This window comes from Echiichthys vipera, assembly GCF_963691815.1.
Source record: "Echiichthys vipera genome assembly, chromosome: 3".
NCBI classification, from domain to species: Eukaryota; Metazoa; Chordata; class Actinopteri; order Perciformes; family Trachinidae; genus Echiichthys; species Echiichthys vipera.
In genome coordinates, this window is record NC_139828.1 from 1,751,744 (window position 1) to 1,770,502 (window position 18,759).

An 18,759-nucleotide genomic window follows, 5' to 3' on the forward strand; every position below is an offset into this window, starting at 1 on the left:
ACTGAAGCGGAGAGAGTGTGTGGAGGAAAGTCACGATAGTTGATCTGTTTTTTTATTTTTCTCGAGAGCTTTAAGGGGTCGGGAGGGCGACGACGGAGGGACGGACGACGATCAGCAGCACTTCTGAGGTAGCTGGGCGGGCTTGTCGGTCAGTCTGGCGGTCTTGGTGCCGGGAGCCACCGGCACCTCCACGTCCACGCGCTCCGACATCTTCACGCAGATGATGTCCACCAGGCGCTCGAAGACCTGCCGCACGTTGATGTTCTCCTTGGCGCTCGCCTCGTAGTACTCGAAGCCTGCGGGAGGAAGAAGAAGTTCATTCTAGAGTCAAACGTCTCTTTGTCCTTTGGAAACAGACACTTGTTATTTAAGGGTTTCCTCAGAACGATCGCACCGCCGTCATTTTAGCTTCAAAGCAGCAGTGATCGGCCGACGTCCATCAGCTGTTCTTAAAGCAACAGATAATTTAAAAAAACGTATCAGAAAAAAGAAAAAACATCAGCGTGATAAAAACAGATCTTTGTCTCCAGTCGGAAAGTTTTTGGCTAAGTTCGATCAAACTTCCTGTTTCACTCCAAATCTAAATGATGCTGTAACGTTCAGAGTTCATTTAATGTTTTTGAACTAAAGTCTAACTTCTTCTCTTTGGAACCAAATCTGGTTTGAACGTCCTGATTTATCTTTGTGTGAACCAGAGCGCTCAAAAGGACGCTAACAAGCTAACACGCTAACACGCTGAGTTAGCCGTGTGCTAACCCTTTAGATCTCCTCTCCGTAAACACTGGGGCTGCTGGTCGTCCAAACTTCAGTCTTTCACAATTAGAGCGCCCTCCCACTGTGCGTGCGTCCCGTGCCCCGTGCTTTAGGGTCCTTGTCCCCCCCTCCAGGCCCGTTTGTACTCACACTACCTGGGCCTCGGAGAATGCTTCTTGCTGCCTATACGTCATCACGCCGTAACACGTCACACGCATTGATGACGTCATGGCGATGCGTGGCTTTGTTTCCAGATCTTTCCGTAGACCTCGGAGTTTTTGTGCGTCTTGTCGACTGTTTTTGAATCTTTTCAAAGCAGTTACGTTAAATCGACAGAAACAATCTTTGGGTAAAGTTTACCTGATAACATGGAGGGGGCGGGACTTATGACCCAACTAAACTAGGATGACATTTGTCGTCGCCGCCCATAAATAAAACTTTAAGCTCATGAAGAGCGACTTCCCGACTCTGGGGATGGGACCTTCTGGGGAACACCTGAACGCAGCACACCCGTATATTAACCAGATATATTCCCAAATATTTGCAGAGCTATCTCTGGGCTGTGAACGACACCCTTCCTTGGGTGTGGTTTCTTCTGTTTGAGCGTCTCAAAGTGTGTTTGCCGTCTTCAGACTCCTCTGCCCACTTCACAAACACCTCTTTGAATCTCTGATGTTTGGACGCTGTGTCCTGTGAAAGTCCTTCGCTCGCTTTGTTTTGGCTTTTGTCGTCACATGTTTCAATCTCCACCTGTTGCTCCTCAACAAACACTGTATTAGTTAGCATGACTTTGTTTGAGCGCGCTCACAAATCTCCCTGAACCGTGGGAAACTCATGTCTCAGTGTTTCCGCCTGCAGCGTTTACATTCACTCAGAACTTGGATCGCTGAGGAAACAGCTTCCAGCACTGGAGCTTAAACCAGTATTGTACTTTCTTAATTCAAACGGGTCTTTGGCAACAGAAAATACACTTATATTATTTAGGTTTTCCTCAGTACACAAGCCCCAGGGTCCATCTGCTCTTTCTTACACTGCAGTTTAATAAAACCCAGCTGTGCCGTGGAGCTGGGAGACAAAGGTGGGTGCTGCCATGGATGGATTACTGAGCGGGCCCAGGGCCACGCCTCACGCTTAATGACCTCACACCAACTTCAAATTACACAAAATGACCACAGAGATGCCAAACAACCACATGAGATTCTATACGACTGAAAATAGACACAAAACTAACAAAAATATACACGAATACGTGCAAAACTACCACAAAACAATCAGAGATGCAAAACAAAACGCCCGTAAGAAGGTGCAAAACGACCAGAGAGGAGACACAAAAGAACTATAAGGGCGCACTCACACTGTCCTTCTGCACCGCGCCAAAACAGGTTTATCGGGTAAAGCCTAGTGCGTTTGACCAGTGCGAGTGCAACCGCTCTGCGCATAACTGTGGCCAGCTGGCCGTCCACGGCCCGTTTGGGAGAGGTGGGCTTTAGTAAAGCGCGTTTGCACGTGTACGAGCACGAGCGTGCGCACGTGTACGAGCACGAGCACGAGGCCTACGGCGGTTCTGAGGTCATTTCCTGTGCGCCTGTTGGGACGTAGAAAAAAGAAGGAGGGACCATGCGCGGACATTTCAAACAATGGCGGTGAAAGGTTCACGTTGGTGTGATGCGGAGGTGGAGTGTTTACTGCAGATTTGGTCGATGAAAAGATTCAAAAACAGTCGACAAGACGCACAAAAACTCCGAGGTCTACGGAAAGATCTGGAAACAAAGCCACGCATCGCCAGGTCCCTAAAGCACGGGGCGAGGTACAGAAGGACAGTGTGAGGGCGCCCTAAATGACCTAAAATGACCACAAAGAAACACAAAATGACTAAACATAGATACAAAAACACCACAAATAACAATCACATACGTAAAACAACTACAAAGGGATCAAAACCACCGTTAAATGACCACAAGGACGTGCGACATGATTAGAAATAGATGCGAAACGACCAAAAACAGACACAGAACAACTCAAAGAATGACTTCAAACATACAACAACAACTACAAACAACACAAAATGGCTGATAGAAGACACAAGATAACAACAAATATTTGACAACAAAAAACCCGAAACCACCACAAAATAAAAAATCACGGAGATGAAAAACAAACACAAAGCGCCGACGTGAAGACGCAAAAAGTCTAAAAGTAAAAAACGATGCAAAACCTCCAACAGTGAAGAAGAAATCCTCAAACTTCTGCCGATAAGAACCAAATCCTCCGACCGATCCTAGGAACGCAAAGAGACTCTGTTGTTCGTGACCAAATTATGAATCGGGTTCGTGACCGCGGTGTAATCCACGCCGTGTCCTGCCATCTGCGCGCTCTACGCAGGCGCCACCCTGAATTTGCTGTTGCGTCCTAAACATGTGGGAAGAGAAACTCCCGAAGCGCCTGATTGGTCGGACACGATGAAGCTGTTAGAGTCGTGTTATTTTGAAGTCTTTAGCGGAGGTTACGTCTCACCTAACTGGTCGGCGAGGTGTTTTCCTTTCTCCGGAGGTACGATTCTCTCCTCGTCCATGTCGCACTTGTTGCCGACCATGATGACCTGGGCGTTGTCCCACGAGTACGTCTTAATCTGAGTCGCCCTGAAAGCACATTTGAAAGCTTTTACCTTCGAGGCTCAAACAGGAAACAGAAGCGGCGTGCGCTCGAGCTTCTCGTACCAGTCCTGGACGGCGTTGAAGGACTCCTCGTTGGTGATGTCATACATGAGGATGAAGCCCATGGCTCCGCGGTAGTAGGCGGTGGTGATGGTGCGGTAACGCTCCTGTCCCGCTGTGTCCTGGAAACAAACAAACAAACAAACAAACAAAAGCAGCCAATCAAACAGCAGCTTCACTCAGGGTGGAAACAAAACACAAATGGCGTTTTCTTTCTGGACATGTGGTGATCGGGCTTCAGGAAGTCCCGCCTCCCTCTGTTACTGTTTAGCTCTGTTACTGAGCTTTCATGTCAATCAGTGAGAGATCAACAACAACGTTCTTTAACAACAACGTTCTTGAACAACAACGTTCTTGAACAACAACGTTCTTGAACAACGTTCTTGAACAACAACAACGTTCTTGAACAACAACGTTCTTGAACAACAACGTTCTTGAACAACAACGTTCTTGAACAACAACAACGTTCTTGAACAACAACGTTCTTGAACAACAATGTTCTTGAACAACAACGTTCTTGAACAACAATGTTCTTGAAAAACAACGTTCTTGAACAACAACGTTCTTGAACAACGTTCTTGAACAACGTTCTTGAACAACAACGTTCTTGAACAACAACGTTCTTGAACAACGTTCTTGAACAACAACGTTCTTGAACAACGTTCTTGAACAACAACGTTCTTGAACAACAACGTTCTTGAACAACGTTCTTGAACAACAACGTTCTTGAACAACGTTCTTGAACAACAACAACGTTCTTGAACAACAACAACGTTCTTGAACAACAACAACGTTCTTGAACAACAACGTTCTTGAACAACGTTCTTGAAGAAGAAGAACAACAACAACGTTCTTGAACAACAACGTTCTTGAACAACAACGTTCTTGAACAACACGTGGGTCAACATTTCTCTTTTCTTTAAGCTAATGTTTTAATTATAAGTCCCTCAGGAACGTATCCGTTAGAAACGGCGCCCACCATAGAACCGGGTCCATTCAAAGGAAGGTTTCCGTAGCAACCGTTTCTGCTCACAGTGTCTTGAGATGAATTCTGTTCTGACTCAAACTGAATGAATTGAATTGAACCCCGTCGCGGGTGCAGCTCTGTTCTTATCCGCGCTCCTTTCCAGCAGCGTTAAAATGCTGTCAGACCTCCGTCGGGTGCTGCGGGGAGAGGACATGTTTCATATCTTAGTATCTGTTTCCACTTTTGTCTCATAAAGCTGCAGTTTTCAGTCTTGGCAGCTTGTAAAAACTTAAGCTCCAGCTCCGTGATCCAGCATCACACGAGCCACAGTGTGTTCGCATGTTGACAGAAATCATTTCTCCAACATGTAAATGTGTTTCAGAGCAAACAAACTTCACACGGACGAGTTTGGAACGTGTAAACAAATGAAATCAAAGCCCAAATCTCCAGGATTCACGTTTGAGAACAACCTGCCGCTGCGTTAAAACCCTGAGCCGGGACATCAGCTGTGATGTTCAGAACCAGACTGTTTGATTTTGGCTAATTGTGCAATTGCTTGTTTCCATGGAGACGGTCTGAAGTCTCCGTCACGTGGATCAGGAGCTGTTATAAAACGTCAATGTCTCTAAAGAAGAAGAACCAGGACACAGAAACGGCTGAAACACGTCTGAATATAGAATCTGACGGATGTGGAAACACCATCATCCAACACGTCACAGTTACACGCCGCGCTGAGTCGAAGCTCCACGATCGACGCTTTTCACCCCGTCAGCAGTTTGTGCACGAGTCGACCTGCAGCTGTTTCCTTTATGGTGCGTACGTCACCGTCTATCTGACTCCTCCCTCACTCATGTGGATGAGTCTGGGCGCCTCCCACTGTGCCTCCGTCCCGTGCCCCGTGCTTTAGGGTCCTTGTCCCCCCCTCCAGGCCCGTTTGTACTCACACTACCTGGGCCTCGGAGAATGCTTCTTGCTGCCTATACGTCATCACGCCGTAACACGTCACACGCATTGATGACGTCATGGCGATGCGTGGCTTTGTTTCCAGATCTTTCCGTAGACCTCGGAGTTTTTGTGCGTCTTGTCGACTGTTTTTGAATCTTTTCATCGACCAAATCTGCAGTAAACACTCCACCTCCGCATCACACCAACGTGAACCTTTCACCGCCATTGTTTGAAATGTCCGCGCATGGTCCCTCCTTCTTTTTTCTACGTCCCAACAGGCGCACAGGAAATGACCTCAGAGCCGCCGTAGGCCTCGTGCTCGTACACGTGCGCACGCTCGTGCTCGTACACGTGCAAACGTGCTTTACTAAAGCCCACCTCTCCCAAACGGGCCGTGGACGGCAAGCGTGCCGCTCCTAGACGTGGTACGGTTGCACATTTTTTTAGTCATTTTTCATCTATTTCTTGTCATTTGCGTCCATTTGTAATAATTTTGCATCCACTTTTCATCACCTTCTAGTTGTTTTGTATCGATTTCTTTGTAGTTTTTTATCCATTTCAGTAATTTTGCGTCTATTTTTTAGTAAATCTTCATCCATTTCTAGTCATTTCCATGGGAACTGTTCCTGACAGTAACACATGAGTGTAAGGTTGTAACTGTGGAGGTAAACCCAGATTGGGAGTGGACGTGTCAGAGGTGTACGGAACATTCTCCATGTTTGGAGGACGCTGTGACAAAGGGGACGGAGCAGCCACACAGTCGGGTCTGTCAGCCGGCCTCACTGATGCCTCACTGTCCTCCTTTACAAACGTCTACGGTTACAAACGAGACGCTAAGACACTGAAACGGGCTCAGCAGCGGCGGAGCGGTGCGGACGCCAGGAGTGAACGTAGAGAGAGAACGTAGCAGTGCAGATGTGGTCACAGCGCGCTGAATTGTCTGTTTCTTTGTATTGTTTATGTGTGTGTGTCTATTTCTGCTCATCACCGTGTTTTCAGATTGAATCAATGGGCCGTGATTATCTCCGCTGATGACACCGTCCTCCCCCCTGCAGACGCCTCTGCGCCCTGCCGGGTCCCAACCTCCGCGCCCGAGAGGGCTCTTTAATTGCCAACGAAGACATCACTGTGTGTGTGTGTGTGTGTGTGTGCGGGCGAGAGAGTGAGTGAGCGTGAAGAGCTGCTGCCATGGCAACAACATCACCACCGATGATACAAGCTGTGAACCAGAAGACTGTGTGTGTCCTTTCATTCTCCTCCCAGCAGCTCGACTGAGAACAGAACGCCATGTTACACTGCACCAGTCTGTGCGTTACAGTGTGTTACACCATGATACTGTTTGTTACACCATGATACTGTGTGTTACACCATGATACTGTGTGTTACACCATGATACTGTGTGTTACACCATGATACTGTGTGTTACACCATGATACTGTGTGTTACAGTGTGTTACACCATGATACTGTGTGTTACAGTGTGTTACACCATGATACTATACGTTAAAGTGTGTTACACCATGATACTGTACGTTACAGTATGTTACACCATGATACTGTGTGTTACAGTGTGTTACACCATGATACTGTGTGTTACAGTGTGTTACACCATGATACTGTGTGTTACAGTGTGTTACACCATGATACTGTGTGTTACAGTGTGTTACACCATGATACTGTGTGTTACAGTGTGTTACACCATGATACTGTGTGTTACAGTGTGTTACACCATGATACTGTACGTTACGGACGCATGTTACAGCAGGTTGAGGTGTGTGAAGTGCTTACATCGCTGTCACATTCCCCATCATCCACATGTGTGAACACAGAGACCCCGGCCTCGGTCATAACCAGCTTAACTTTCTGCTTTATGACGTAATTTATCTCTTAAATGATTTAAGTGATTTAAGTCGCCAGCGTTGAACAACTGAGAGCATCATAAACCCGTCCTCACCCAGATCTGCAGCTTGATCCTCTTGTCGTTGCGATAAACCGTCTTCACCTTGAAGTCGATGCCCACCGTGCTGACGAACGAGTTGCTGAAGGAGTCGTCGGCGTAGCGGAACAGGAAGGAGGTTTTCCCGACGCTGCTGTTGCCGATGATCAGCAGCTTGAACATGTAGTCGAAGTTCTGGTCGGAGCTGTCCCGCTGACCGAAGCGCTGGTCTGCCTTCGCCATCTGCAGGTTTGGTGTGAGGAGAGAAAGAAACAGAAGACGATCACAGTTCTCCTGCGACTCTGCGTGAAACACACCTGGTTCAGTCGAAGGTCAAGACCCATCTCACTAAAGGAGACGGTTCAGACCAGATAAAGGTGGTGGTTTGACGCAGATCTGTCTGATGAGCTGGAAGCGACACAGACAGCGGCTCCTCTTTGTTCCTTTGAGGAGTTTTCACCCGACGAGCTGCAGACAAACATGAAGTCCCAGAGCAAACACACGTGTCCTGTTTGACTTCATCTCTCAAGTCAAATAAGACGCTGCTCTCTGTGGTCGACCGTGCAGACGGAAGGTCGAGCTGACGAAACGCAAGGTTCAAAGAAGCGTGGACAAGTGTCCTCTAGGAGCATAAACATGTGCTAAAGTGTCCTCTAGGAGCATAAACGTGTGTTAAAGTGTCCTCTAGGAGCATAAACGTGTGTTAAAGTGTCCTCTAGGAGCATAAACGTGTGCTAAAGTGTCCTCTAGGAGCATAAACGTGTGCTAAAGTGTCCTCTAGGAGCATAAATGTGTGTTAAAGTGTCCTCTAGGAGCATAAACCTGTGCTAAAGTGTCCTCTAGGAGCATAAACGTGTGCTAAAGTGTCCTCTAGGAGCATAAACGTCTGTTAAAGTGTCCTCTAGGAGCATAAACGTCTGTTAAAGTGTCCTCTAGGAGCATAAACGTGTGTTAAAGTGTCCTCTAGGAGCATAAACGTGTGTTAAAGTGTCCTCTAGGAGCATAAACGTCTGCTAAAGTGTCCTCTAGGAGCCTAAACGTGTGTTAAAGTGTCCTCTAGGAGCATAAACGTGTGCTAAAGTGTCCTCTAGGAGCACAAACGTGTGCTAAAGTGTCCTCTAGGAGCATAAACGTGTGTTAAAGTGTCCTCTAGGAGCATAAACGTGTGCTAAAGTGTCCTCTAGGAGCATAAACGTGTGTTAAAGTGTCCTCTAGGAGCATAAACGTGTGTTAAAGTGTCCTCTAGGAGCATAAACGTGTGCTAAAGTGTCCTCTAGGAGCATAAACGTGTGTTAAAGTGTCCTCTAGGAGCCTAAACGTGTGCTAAAGTGTCCTCTAGGAGCATAAACGTGTGTTAAAGTGTCCTCTAGGAGCATAAACGTGTGTTAAAGTGTCCTCTAGGAGCATAAACGTGTGCTAAAGTGTCCTCTAGGAGCATAAACGTGTGTTAAAGTGTCCTCTAGGAGCATAAACGTGTGTTAAAGTGTCCTCTAGGAGCATAAACGTGTGCTAAAGTGTCCTCTAGGAGCATAAACGTGTGTTAAAGTGTCCTCTAGGAGCATAAACGTGTGCTAAAGTGTCCTCTAGGAGCATAAACGTGTGTTAAAGTGTCCTCTAGGAGCATAAACGTGTGCTAAAGTGTCCTCTAGGAGCATAAACGTGTGCTATTTTCGCCCCTGCCCTTCAAAAAGTCAGTGTATGCCTCTGATAAATGAATAGCTTTGCAATTGGGAGACGACCTCCTGCGTAATCTGTGCTGCGCACACACACACACACACACACACACACACACACACACACACACACACACACACACACACACACACACACACACACACACACACACACACACACACACACACACACACACACACACACACACACACAATCCATAATCAAGACGCGGTGCAAAAAAATCAAGCTGTCATCAAACCGACCCGTTATAATCAACATGTATCACCATGGCAACCCCGCGGGTGTCTTTGTGCGTGTTATATTATGGGATATCAGGAAACTCACGGTCACACATGATGAAGCAAAACATGATTTAAGGCAGACACAGAAGAGATTACATGGATATAATGGAGCTCAGGCCTGTGTGTGTGTGTGTGTGTGTGTGTGTGTGTGTGTGTGTGTGTGTGTGTGTGTGTGTGTGTGTGTGTGTGTGTGTGTCTTACCTCTGCTGGGCGGATCTGATGCTCTCTCTCTGCACCTGATGGAGGAAGCTCGCTCCCCTCAAATAATATCACTAATAATAATAATAATTATTATAATAATAATAAATCACCAATAAATGAATCGTCGGCCCCGCGCGCGCGTGCACCGAGCGGATGTTTTGCGGTAAAACGCTTCTTCACGCGCACATCCTGCGTTAATTCAAGGTGGAGCGAAGCGGCTGCTGCTGCGTCTCCTCCTCCGCCCTAAAAATAACCTGCACCGGCGTCTCTGTGAATGGAGGGTTTTTTTTCTGCGTGCACGCGGATCCTGCGCCCAATCACACGGCAGCTCTGTGCACACGCACACGCGCACGCGGAAGGAGCGCCTGCTATGAGTCATAAGTGAAGCAGTGAGGCGTGTTTGCTCCAGCGTCAACAACAGAAGCTGCCTGTGAGTGATGCAACCCACCGGGGCCAGGGCCAGGTCCAGGTCCAGGGCCAGGTCCAGGTCCGGGGCCAGGGCCAGGGCCAGGTCCAGGTCCAGGGCCAGGTCCAGGTCCAGGGCCAGGTCCAGGTCCAGGGGCCAGGGGTCCAGAGGGTCAGGGGTCCTGACTCTCAACATGTTGATGAAAAGAAATGACTATAAAGATGCAAAATCACCACAAAAAGATGCAAAATGTCTAAAAATAGAAGCAAAACCACCACAAAAAGATGCAAAATGGCTAAAAATAGATGCAAAACCACCACAAAAAGATGCAAAATGACTAAAAATAGATGCAAAACCGCCACAAAAAGATGCAAAATGAGTAAAAATAGATGCAAAACCAGCACAAAAAGATGCTAAATGACTAAAAATAGATGCAAAACCAGCACAAAAAGATGCAAAATGACTAAAAATAGATGCAAAACCAGCACAAAAAGATGCAAAATGACTAAAAATAGATGCAAAACCAGCACAAAAAGATGCAAAATGACTAAAAATAGATGCAAAACCACCACAAAAAGATGCAAAATGACTAAAAATAGATGCAAAACCACCACAAAAAGATGCATAATGAGTAAAAATAGTCATAAAATTTGTAGTAATTTCTTTTCATCAACATGTTGAGAGTCAGGACCCCTGACCCTCTGGGCCCCTGGACCTGGACCCAGGGGGTTGCAGCACTCACAGGCATTTAACTTAAATTAAACTACATCTTTATTATGAGTCACATTTTTAATATTTCTTAAAACGATGCCTTTGGTGATGTGAGTCAAATAATGACTTTATAAACTAAAATAATTATTTTTTTTATCTCATAATATACAAAAGTATTTGTGCCGAGAACAGCTTGTTTATGATTGAGTCGGTATTACAGAGGGGGGGGGGGGTGTCAGACTCGGATCTTTTAGTAAATTTAAGAATAAAATGTTGTAAAAAATCCTCCTGATTTTAAATAAAACTGTTAAAAACCTGGTTTCCGTGTTTTAAGACTTTCCCGCGCTTTAAAAACAAAAACAAATCCCCTTCAACGCAACACGGAAGCGCGGGAGTCGATGCTCTTCCCTGATTGGACGATCACACTAACGTCCTCAGTAGCCAATGAGCGAGCAGCTGGTTCCGCGGGTCTCTATATAAACACGAGTCTCACCGTGAACGGACAAATTCTGTCGTTTACACCGAAGAACTAACAAATCAAAATGTCCGGCCGCGGGAAAGGATCAGGAAAGACCAGAGCGAAGGCCAAGACCAGGTCCTCCAGGGCCGGGCTCCAGTTCCCGGTGGGCCGCGTCCACAGGCTCCTGAGGAAGGGCAACTACGCCCAGCGCGTCGGTGCCGGTGCCCCCGTGTACCTGGCGGCGGTGCTGGAGTACCTGACCGCTGAGATCCTGGAGCTGGCTGGAAACGCCGCCAGAGACAACAAGAAGACCAGGATCATCCCCCGGCACCTGCAGCTGGCGGTCCGCAACGACGAGGAGCTCAACAAGCTGCTGGGCGGAGTGACCATCGCTCAGGGCGGCGTGCTGCCCAACATCCAGGCGGTGCTGCTGCCCAAGAAGACCGAGAAGGCGGCGAAGAAGTAAACACCCGGAACCGGCTTCAACTGCACCAACAACGGCTCTTTTAAGAGCCACACACCTCCAACTAAAGGCTCGGCTCCTCATGTTTCCACTTGTGTTTCATTTATTAGGGTTAAAACATGATAAAAGAACAATAGTGTGGAGTTTAACACAGTAACATGAAACTGCAACAATGTGTCAAACACGAACTGTGACGTCAATAGAACAGAAGATCAAAGGGAAACAAATGGAGCGAAACAGACACAATTTAAGTCATTTATAAATTAAATATATGGGGAAACAACCATTAAACAATGGGGAAGTATAACATGTTATATTAGAATATTATTGTAGTAGAATTAAAACATTAATATAACACGGTAACATCAACCCTATAATTAATATTGATCTTCATATTAATTACATTTTGTTTTCCCCATTATCAGTAAATATTCAATCTATATATTTAAGTTGTCTATTTTTGCAATCTTCTATTTTATTGTCGTCACAGTTCGTGTTTAACAGATTGTTGCAGGTTGGCGTTACTGTGTTAAATTTTACACTATTCTTTTAATAACGTGGTAATTCTAATAAATATAACATAAGTGTCAAACATTAACTTAAATGTCAATAAAACAGTGTTTATTTGCTGTCACAGTTCGTTGCAGGTTGATGTCACTCTTCAATTCCACACTACTGTTTTTATCATGTTTTAATTCTAATAAATGAAACATAAGTGGAGAATAAGTGTCAAACATTAACTCTAATGTCAATAAAAAAAGTAAATAGGCAAAAAAACAGACCAAAATAGACAATTTAAGTAATGTATAATGAATTTATACTAACTGGGTAAAACGTAACCGACTCAGCTCCTCATGCTTCCACTTGTTTCATTTATTAGAATTAAAACATGTTAAAAAGAACAATAGTCTGGAAACACAGTAACAAAACAGAACAAAAAACATTCAAGCAATAAATAAAATGAACATAAATATTCTAACAGTGTGAAGAAGCAAAATGTCTTTAATCCCAAAATGAATATGATATGGTCTCTGCTAGAAGCTCAAACGTGAGCTTAAGTTAGTCTGGTACTACGGCCAGACTGGTTGGAGCTCCTCTTCCTCCTCACACTTTTGATTTTGTCAATTTAGATTCACATTTTTACTTTAGATATGAGCTATAAGTGATTTGACACCAGTTACTTGTGTGGAACGCTTTAACCATCATATGTGTTAAGTGTCTATTTAATCCCTGACCTGTGACAGTCACATTAAAGTCGTTCTCTCCACAGATGAAACATGAACAGTGATGATGAGGTGACAGTGAACCAGCTGCTCTCAGGGAGGGTGTGTGGCTCTTAAAAGAGCCGTTGTGGTGGTGATGGGGGTGGGACCCGGTTTACTTGGAGCTGGTGTACTTGGTGACGGCCTTGGTGCCCTCAGACACGGCGTGCTTGGCCAGTTCTCCGGGCAGCAGCAGGCGGACGGCGGTCTGGATCTCCCTGGAGGTGATGGTGGACCTCTTGTTGTAGTGAGCCAGGCGGGAGGCCTCACCGGCGATGCGCTCGAAGATGTCGCTCACGAAGGAGTTCATGATGCCCATGGCCTTGGAGGAGATGCCGGTGTCGGGGTGCACCTGCTTCAGCACCTTGTACACGTAGATGGCGTAGCTCTCCTTCCTGCTCTTCCTCCTCTTCTTGCCGCCCTTCCCGGCGGTCTTTGTCACGGCTTTCTTGGAGCCTTTCTTAGGCGCAGACTTCGCTGGCTCAGGCATGATTGCTCGGTTGTGACTCTCCGCTGCTCCAGACGCTTCTTTATACGCTCCTGTATGCAAATGTCACTGTGCTGTCGCGCTCCACCGGATTGGCTGAGCGCTGACAGCGACACTGAGCATGCGCAGACACAAATAAAGCAGTTAGAGTAGTAGCTTTACATTTCATATATGCAAGAACCAAAACTGACTAATTTATAATTATGTAATAAATCAGTGTAAGATGAAGAGTAACACATTGGTGATTGTAGCTACAATGGCTAACTATGCTACGTGTTCAAATAAATGGTTTTGAAGAATAAATGCACATTAGGCAAAAATAAAGCTTCTGATGAAAACACTGAACATGATTTTTTTACAAAATTATGGTAAAAAAAAAGGCTCAAAATTAAAAACAAGTAAGAGCTGTTCAGGAGTCAAAAAGAACCGGACTCCACAACAGTAATAAGAACCGGAACTGACACTTTTTTCAGAACCAGAACAAGGATCAGGATCAGAATCATGTTTATTGCCGGGCAATTTTCATTGCAAGGAATCTGACTTGATGTGACACCTACATAAATATAAACATGGCACAAGCAAACTAAACATAAAGCATTGAATTATATACATGAAATATAAGTGAGTGTGTTTGCATGACCAGTGTGTGTGTGTGTGTGTGTGTGTGTGTGTGTGTGTGTGTGTGTGTGTGTGTGTGGGGGGGGGGGTGTTTATATAACACCTGTGATTTGGGAACGTTAATATAACGTATGAGTTCCAGATGTCGTTAATAATAATAATAATACGCTTTCGTAATTATGTAATATTAATTTGTATATTGACGAAGACATCGGATGTGTAGCTACAATAGCTAACTATGCTACATGCAGAATAAAATTTGATTAAAATATGAAATAAATGGTTTTGTGACAATAAATGCACATTAGGCAAAAATCAGGCATCTGATTTGAGGGTTTTTACACCATTCAGATTCTAAGTAATTTTTTGTATATAGTCATATTTTTTATATATAAAGTCAAGTGTTTGACAAAAACATTAAGTCCTTTCCTCCATGACCTGTTTTGAGTGTTTCAGTCCAAATGTAGTGATGTTATTTACAAAGTAGCACTCAAAGGTTTTAAACCACATAGTGAGGAAACATTCAGCCTCCGTCTAATGTTCAGACTAAAATAATATGGTTAAAATACAATAAATCTTAAATTGAAGCCGTTGAGGAGTCAAAAGCTCCGGCTCTGTGGGAGCTGAACCAAGAGAGCCGGCTCCTTTAGAAGAACCGTAACGGACACATTTATAATAATGTAATAATCAGAGAATAATGAAGTGACACTGCGGTGATTGTGCATCAGGACCCGTTGCTCTCAGTTTTGTATGTGGCTCTTAAAAGAGCCGTTGTGTTGCTGTGGTCTGGGTCCGGGTGTGTCTCTAAGCCCTCTCTCCACGGATGCGGCGGGCCAGCTGGATGTCCTTGGGCATGATGGTGACCCTCTTGGCGTGGATGGCGCACAGGTTGGTGTCCTCGAACAGGCCGACCAGGTAAGCCTCGCTGGACTCCTGCAGAGCCATGACGGCGGAGCTCTGGAAGCGCAGGTCGGTCTTGAAGTCCTGAGCGATCTCGCGAACCAGGCGCTGGAAGGGCAGCTTGCGGATCAGCAGCTCGGTGGACTTCTGGTAGCGACGGATCTCCCTCAGAGCCACGGTGCCGGGCCTGTAACGATGGGGCTTCTTCACTCCGCCGGTGGCCGGGGCGCTCTTGCGGGCAGCCTTGGTGGCGAGCTGCTTCCTGGGGGCTTTGCCTCCGGTGGATTTACGGGCGGTCTGCTTGGTTCTGGCCATGGTCGCGTCTCTTCTCTGTGTTCAGCTGAAGAAAGAATGAAGTCTGCCGGAGAACAGCGGCTTCTTAAAGGAGCTGCCGGAGACACGGCTCACGCTGATTGGTCCAGCTCGGTGACACGCGCGCTGTTGCTGATCAGCTATTGGACGACAGGGATTCAACTGAAGCGCGCGCGCAGCGGCGGGAAAAACCTAACGGTCGAGAGAGAGAGAGAGAGAGAGAGAGAGAGAGAGAGAGAGAGAGAGAGAGAGAGAGAGAGAGAGAGAGAGAGAGAGAGAGAGAGAGAGAGAGAGAGAGAGAGAGAGAGAGAGAGAGAGAGAGAGAGAGAGAGAGAGAGAGAGAGAGAGAGAGAGAGAGAGAGATCATGAACGCAGCATCTGACCAACAACATCCTTTATTTTGACTGTTTAATTCTCCACTTTATCAATAAACTGTATATTTTTCATATAATTATTATATTTTGTGTTAATGTTTTAATGTGTTTTGCTTTGGTAAAGTTGTGTAAATAACATTAAAGCCACTAAAGCCGACTGAACTGAACTGAGAGAGATTTCATGTTTAAACAGTTCTCACTTTTATTTGAACTCTAATTTTTCACACTTTTGAGTGAAAATGTTCAAAAATGATCATTTTAATATCAAATCTCAGAGCTTCTTATTTGGGGAATTGGACTTTTTTGTCCTTGTTGTGTTGATGATGTATTAAAATATGAATTTCAACATTTATGGAGAGTTAAAAAGACCAACTTTAGACTTTTTAAAGTCTATATTAACTTTATTATGTAGTGTGATTGTGTGACATTGGTATTAATATGATATAAAGTATAATTGTGTGATGTTGGTATTAATATGATATAAAGTATAATTGTGTGTTATTGGTATTAATATGATATAAAGTATAATTGTGTGTTATTGGTATTAATATGATATAAAGTATAATTGTGTGTTATTGGTATTAATATGATATAAAGTATAATTGTGTGATATTTGTATTAATATGATATAAAGTATAATTGTGTGACGTTGGTATTAAAGTGAATTAAAACATTGTTTATAGTAAATTAACAGTGAAGAGCTGTTTCTATCATTAACATGGAGAAACTAACGAACGTCTGTACACGGATGTTTATTCTGCTTTAATTTATTCATATTTGAGTGAAAATGATGAATTATTATAAATGTGGAAGAATAAAAGGATCTTAATAAACTAAAGTAAGAAAAGTCTTTTTTCATTATTTCACTTTGTAACAGTGTTTTTTTAACACGTAGCTTCAAATAAAGTGTTTAAATCTGTCGTTAACTAATAAAACGTTTCTGTTTCAACGTGTTTAAACTTTATTATATTAAGTTTTATTCACAAGTTTCTAACTTTAAAGAGAGAAATCACAATATTCTGTTTTATATCATATTTGTAATTAATGTTTATATATTAATGTGTTTATATGACGTCAATGTTTCCTTTGAATTTAATTAAATTAAGAGAGAATTTATGAAAAAAAACCTGTTTTTTAATCTGTAAACAAACTTTTGAGACTAATAAATAAAAGTTATATAAATATTAAATGTGTCTTTGTTCAAGTGTTAAATACAAATGTTATAAACACGATTCATCAGTGTTGGATCATATACAAGAGCTGAATATGTAAAGTATAAAAATATATATGTGTTAAATAAAGTAATCAACAAACTACAGTGTGCGGAGGCAGAGAGCTCTTGAGGGACCGGGTGGTGGCTCTTAAAAGAGCCGTTGATGCACCGGAGTGCGGGACCGAAGAGCCGCTTCACTTCTTGGATTTCTTGGCTGCGGTCTTCTTGGCCGGAGCTTTCTTGGCGGGGGTCTTCTTCTTCGCCACCTTCTTAGGAGCGACCTTCTTGCTGGGGCTCTTCTTGGCCGCGGTCTTCTTGGCCGCCGCCGCCTTCTTCACCGGAGACTTCTTGGTCGCCGGTTTCTTGGCCGCTGTTTTCTTGGCCGCCGCTTTCTTCAGCGGTGTCTTCTTGGGCGCGGGCTTCTTGGCTTTAACGGGAGCTTTCTTCTTCACCACTTTCTTGGCCGCCGGTTTAGCGACCGGCTTCTCGGCCTTGGCTATCCTGAAGGAGCCGGAGGCGCCGGTGCCTTTGGTCTGCGTCAGAGTCCCTTTGGTCACCAGAGCAGTCACCGCGTTGTTGATGCGCTTGTTGGACCTCACCACGTCGATGTTTTGGGCGGCCAGGTACTTCTTGATGGCCGTCACGGAGGTCCCTTTGCGGTCCTTGGACTCAGCCACGGCGCTGACGATGAGCTTCGGGAGGGAGGGTCCTTCCTTCTTGGGCCGGGCTGCCGCCTTCTTCTTCGGGGCTTTCGCCGGGGCTTTGGCCGGAGCCGCTGCTGGAGCTACTTCTGCCATGTTCGTGTTTGCTGCTGTGTTCGTCTGAGAGTGTCTGAGCTGAGCGCAGGGGGCGGGACTTATAAAGCACATGAGAACCGTGGAGAGTCAACTCACACGGCCGCTCCGCCGCCCCGCCGAAATGCGGCGACACTTTTGTGTTTTCTCCGCCGCAGTTTGGGGATTAAATTCATATTAAATTCACTTTTTAAAACACGGTTGTTACCGGAGCAGTGAGGGAACGTCCTTCCCTTCACACTGAGCTCGAGTTTGGTCCCGGGGACTCTTTTATTTCATCTCAGGAGGCTTCAAACCTCTCTGAAACACGGTCACTTTGGACAACTCGCGGCGAGTTTTCCGCACATTTCGTCTCTAAAAGGGTGTAAAAGTGATCTGTGTCACACGGTTCAGTGTTGATCCAGGCAGCAGAGACGTGTCGGGATGTGATGGAACAGAAAAAACGGCACTAATGTGATTTATTTGGTTTTAATAAAGGAGTTTTCCGGTGGAGGTAAACACACGGTCCGTGCCTCGGCCAGTCAGACAGTGAGCCTCCTGTTACAGATCGACTGTCTGTGGAGGTTTCACAGCTCAGTTCAACAGGTTCATCATGAAACATATAAAATATAAAGATGTAAATAAAGTCACATGTGCTTCTTCTGAGCTGACGGAGTGAAATCCCTGTGATCAGCTGCAGTTTGTGTGGAGACAAAGCTGCAAAAGGAAACAAGTGAACCCAGAAAACACATTTAAGAGTCTGCAGCTGAGCTGCTTGTGTCATTTTACACCTTTCATTGTTATTATCAGTCATTTTGCATCAATTTTAGACATTTTATGCACATTTTTTAACCCTCTTGAGTCAATTTTTAAACATTTTGCATACGTTTTCTGTCATTTTGTGTCCCTTCAAAGTCATTATGAATCAGTTTTAGTCCTTTTTCATATCTTTGTCCCTTTGTAGTCATTTTTGCATTGGTTTTACTCAGTTTGCATCATTTTACGTACATTTTTAACCATTTTGAGTACATTTTCAACAGTTTTGCTTACTTTTCTTGTAGTTTCGCATCCCTCTGTAGTGATTCTGCATCTATTTTAGTAATGTTGCATTTATTTGTAGTCATTTTGCATCTATTTTAGTAATTTAGTAATTACACATAACTGCTTTTCTAGCCTACACTTTCAGATGCATTTTACTTGACTATGTTTATTTAATTAAACATTGAAACTATTTTATTAATGTTACTTTATACAGACTTTATTGAGGCGTTTGCAGGACTTTTATTTCT

At 44.6% G+C, this 18,759-nt stretch overlaps 5 protein-coding genes across 5 annotated transcripts; 1 reads left to right on the forward strand and 4 right to left on the reverse strand.

Moving 5' to 3' along the window:
* Positions 1–111: 111 nt before the first annotated feature.
* Positions 112–9,599, reverse strand: rab3b (RAB3B, member RAS oncogene family; the record flags this gene model as incomplete). The annotated part of the gene is made up of 5 exons (XM_083940434.1): positions 9,492–9,599; positions 7,333–7,557; positions 3,471–3,589; positions 3,268–3,392; positions 112–296 (listed from the first exon to the last, which is right to left on the reverse strand). Exons 2-5 carry the CDS (start codon positions 7,555–7,557, stop codon positions 112–114), a joined length of 654 nt encoding a protein of 217 aa, XP_083796560.1. The 5' UTR covers positions 9,492–9,599.
* Positions 9,600–11,150: 1,551 nt separating this feature from the next.
* On the forward strand, positions 11,151–11,534 carry LOC310966638 (histone H2A-like; the record flags this gene model as incomplete). Its single annotated transcript, XM_083940437.1, has 1 exon — positions 11,151–11,534. The coding sequence occupies one exon, from the start codon at positions 11,151–11,153 to the stop codon at positions 11,532–11,534; it is 384 nt and encodes a 127-aa protein (XP_083796563.1).
* A 1,374-nt stretch (positions 11,535–12,908) lies between these two features.
* LOC310966639 (histone H2B) lies at positions 12,909–13,283 on the reverse strand (the record flags this gene model as incomplete). The annotated part of the gene is made up of 1 exon (XM_083940438.1): positions 12,909–13,283. The coding sequence occupies one exon, from the start codon at positions 13,281–13,283 to the stop codon at positions 12,909–12,911; it is 375 nt and encodes a 124-aa protein (XP_083796564.1).
* Positions 13,284–14,702: 1,419 nt separating this feature from the next.
* On the reverse strand, positions 14,703–15,122 carry LOC310966640 (histone H3.2; the record flags this gene model as incomplete). Its single annotated transcript, XM_083940439.1, has 1 exon — positions 14,703–15,122. The coding sequence occupies exon 1, from the start codon at positions 15,111–15,113 to the stop codon at positions 14,703–14,705; it is 411 nt and encodes a 136-aa protein (XP_083796565.1). The 5' UTR covers positions 15,114–15,122.
* Positions 15,123–16,891: 1,769 nt separating this feature from the next.
* Positions 16,892–17,506, reverse strand: LOC310966636 (histone H1-like; the record flags this gene model as incomplete). The annotated part of the gene is made up of 1 exon (XM_083940435.1): positions 16,892–17,506. Exon 1 carries the CDS (start codon positions 17,492–17,494, stop codon positions 16,892–16,894), a length of 603 nt encoding a protein of 200 aa, XP_083796561.1. The 5' UTR covers positions 17,495–17,506.
* Positions 17,507–18,759: the final 1,253 nt, after the last annotated feature.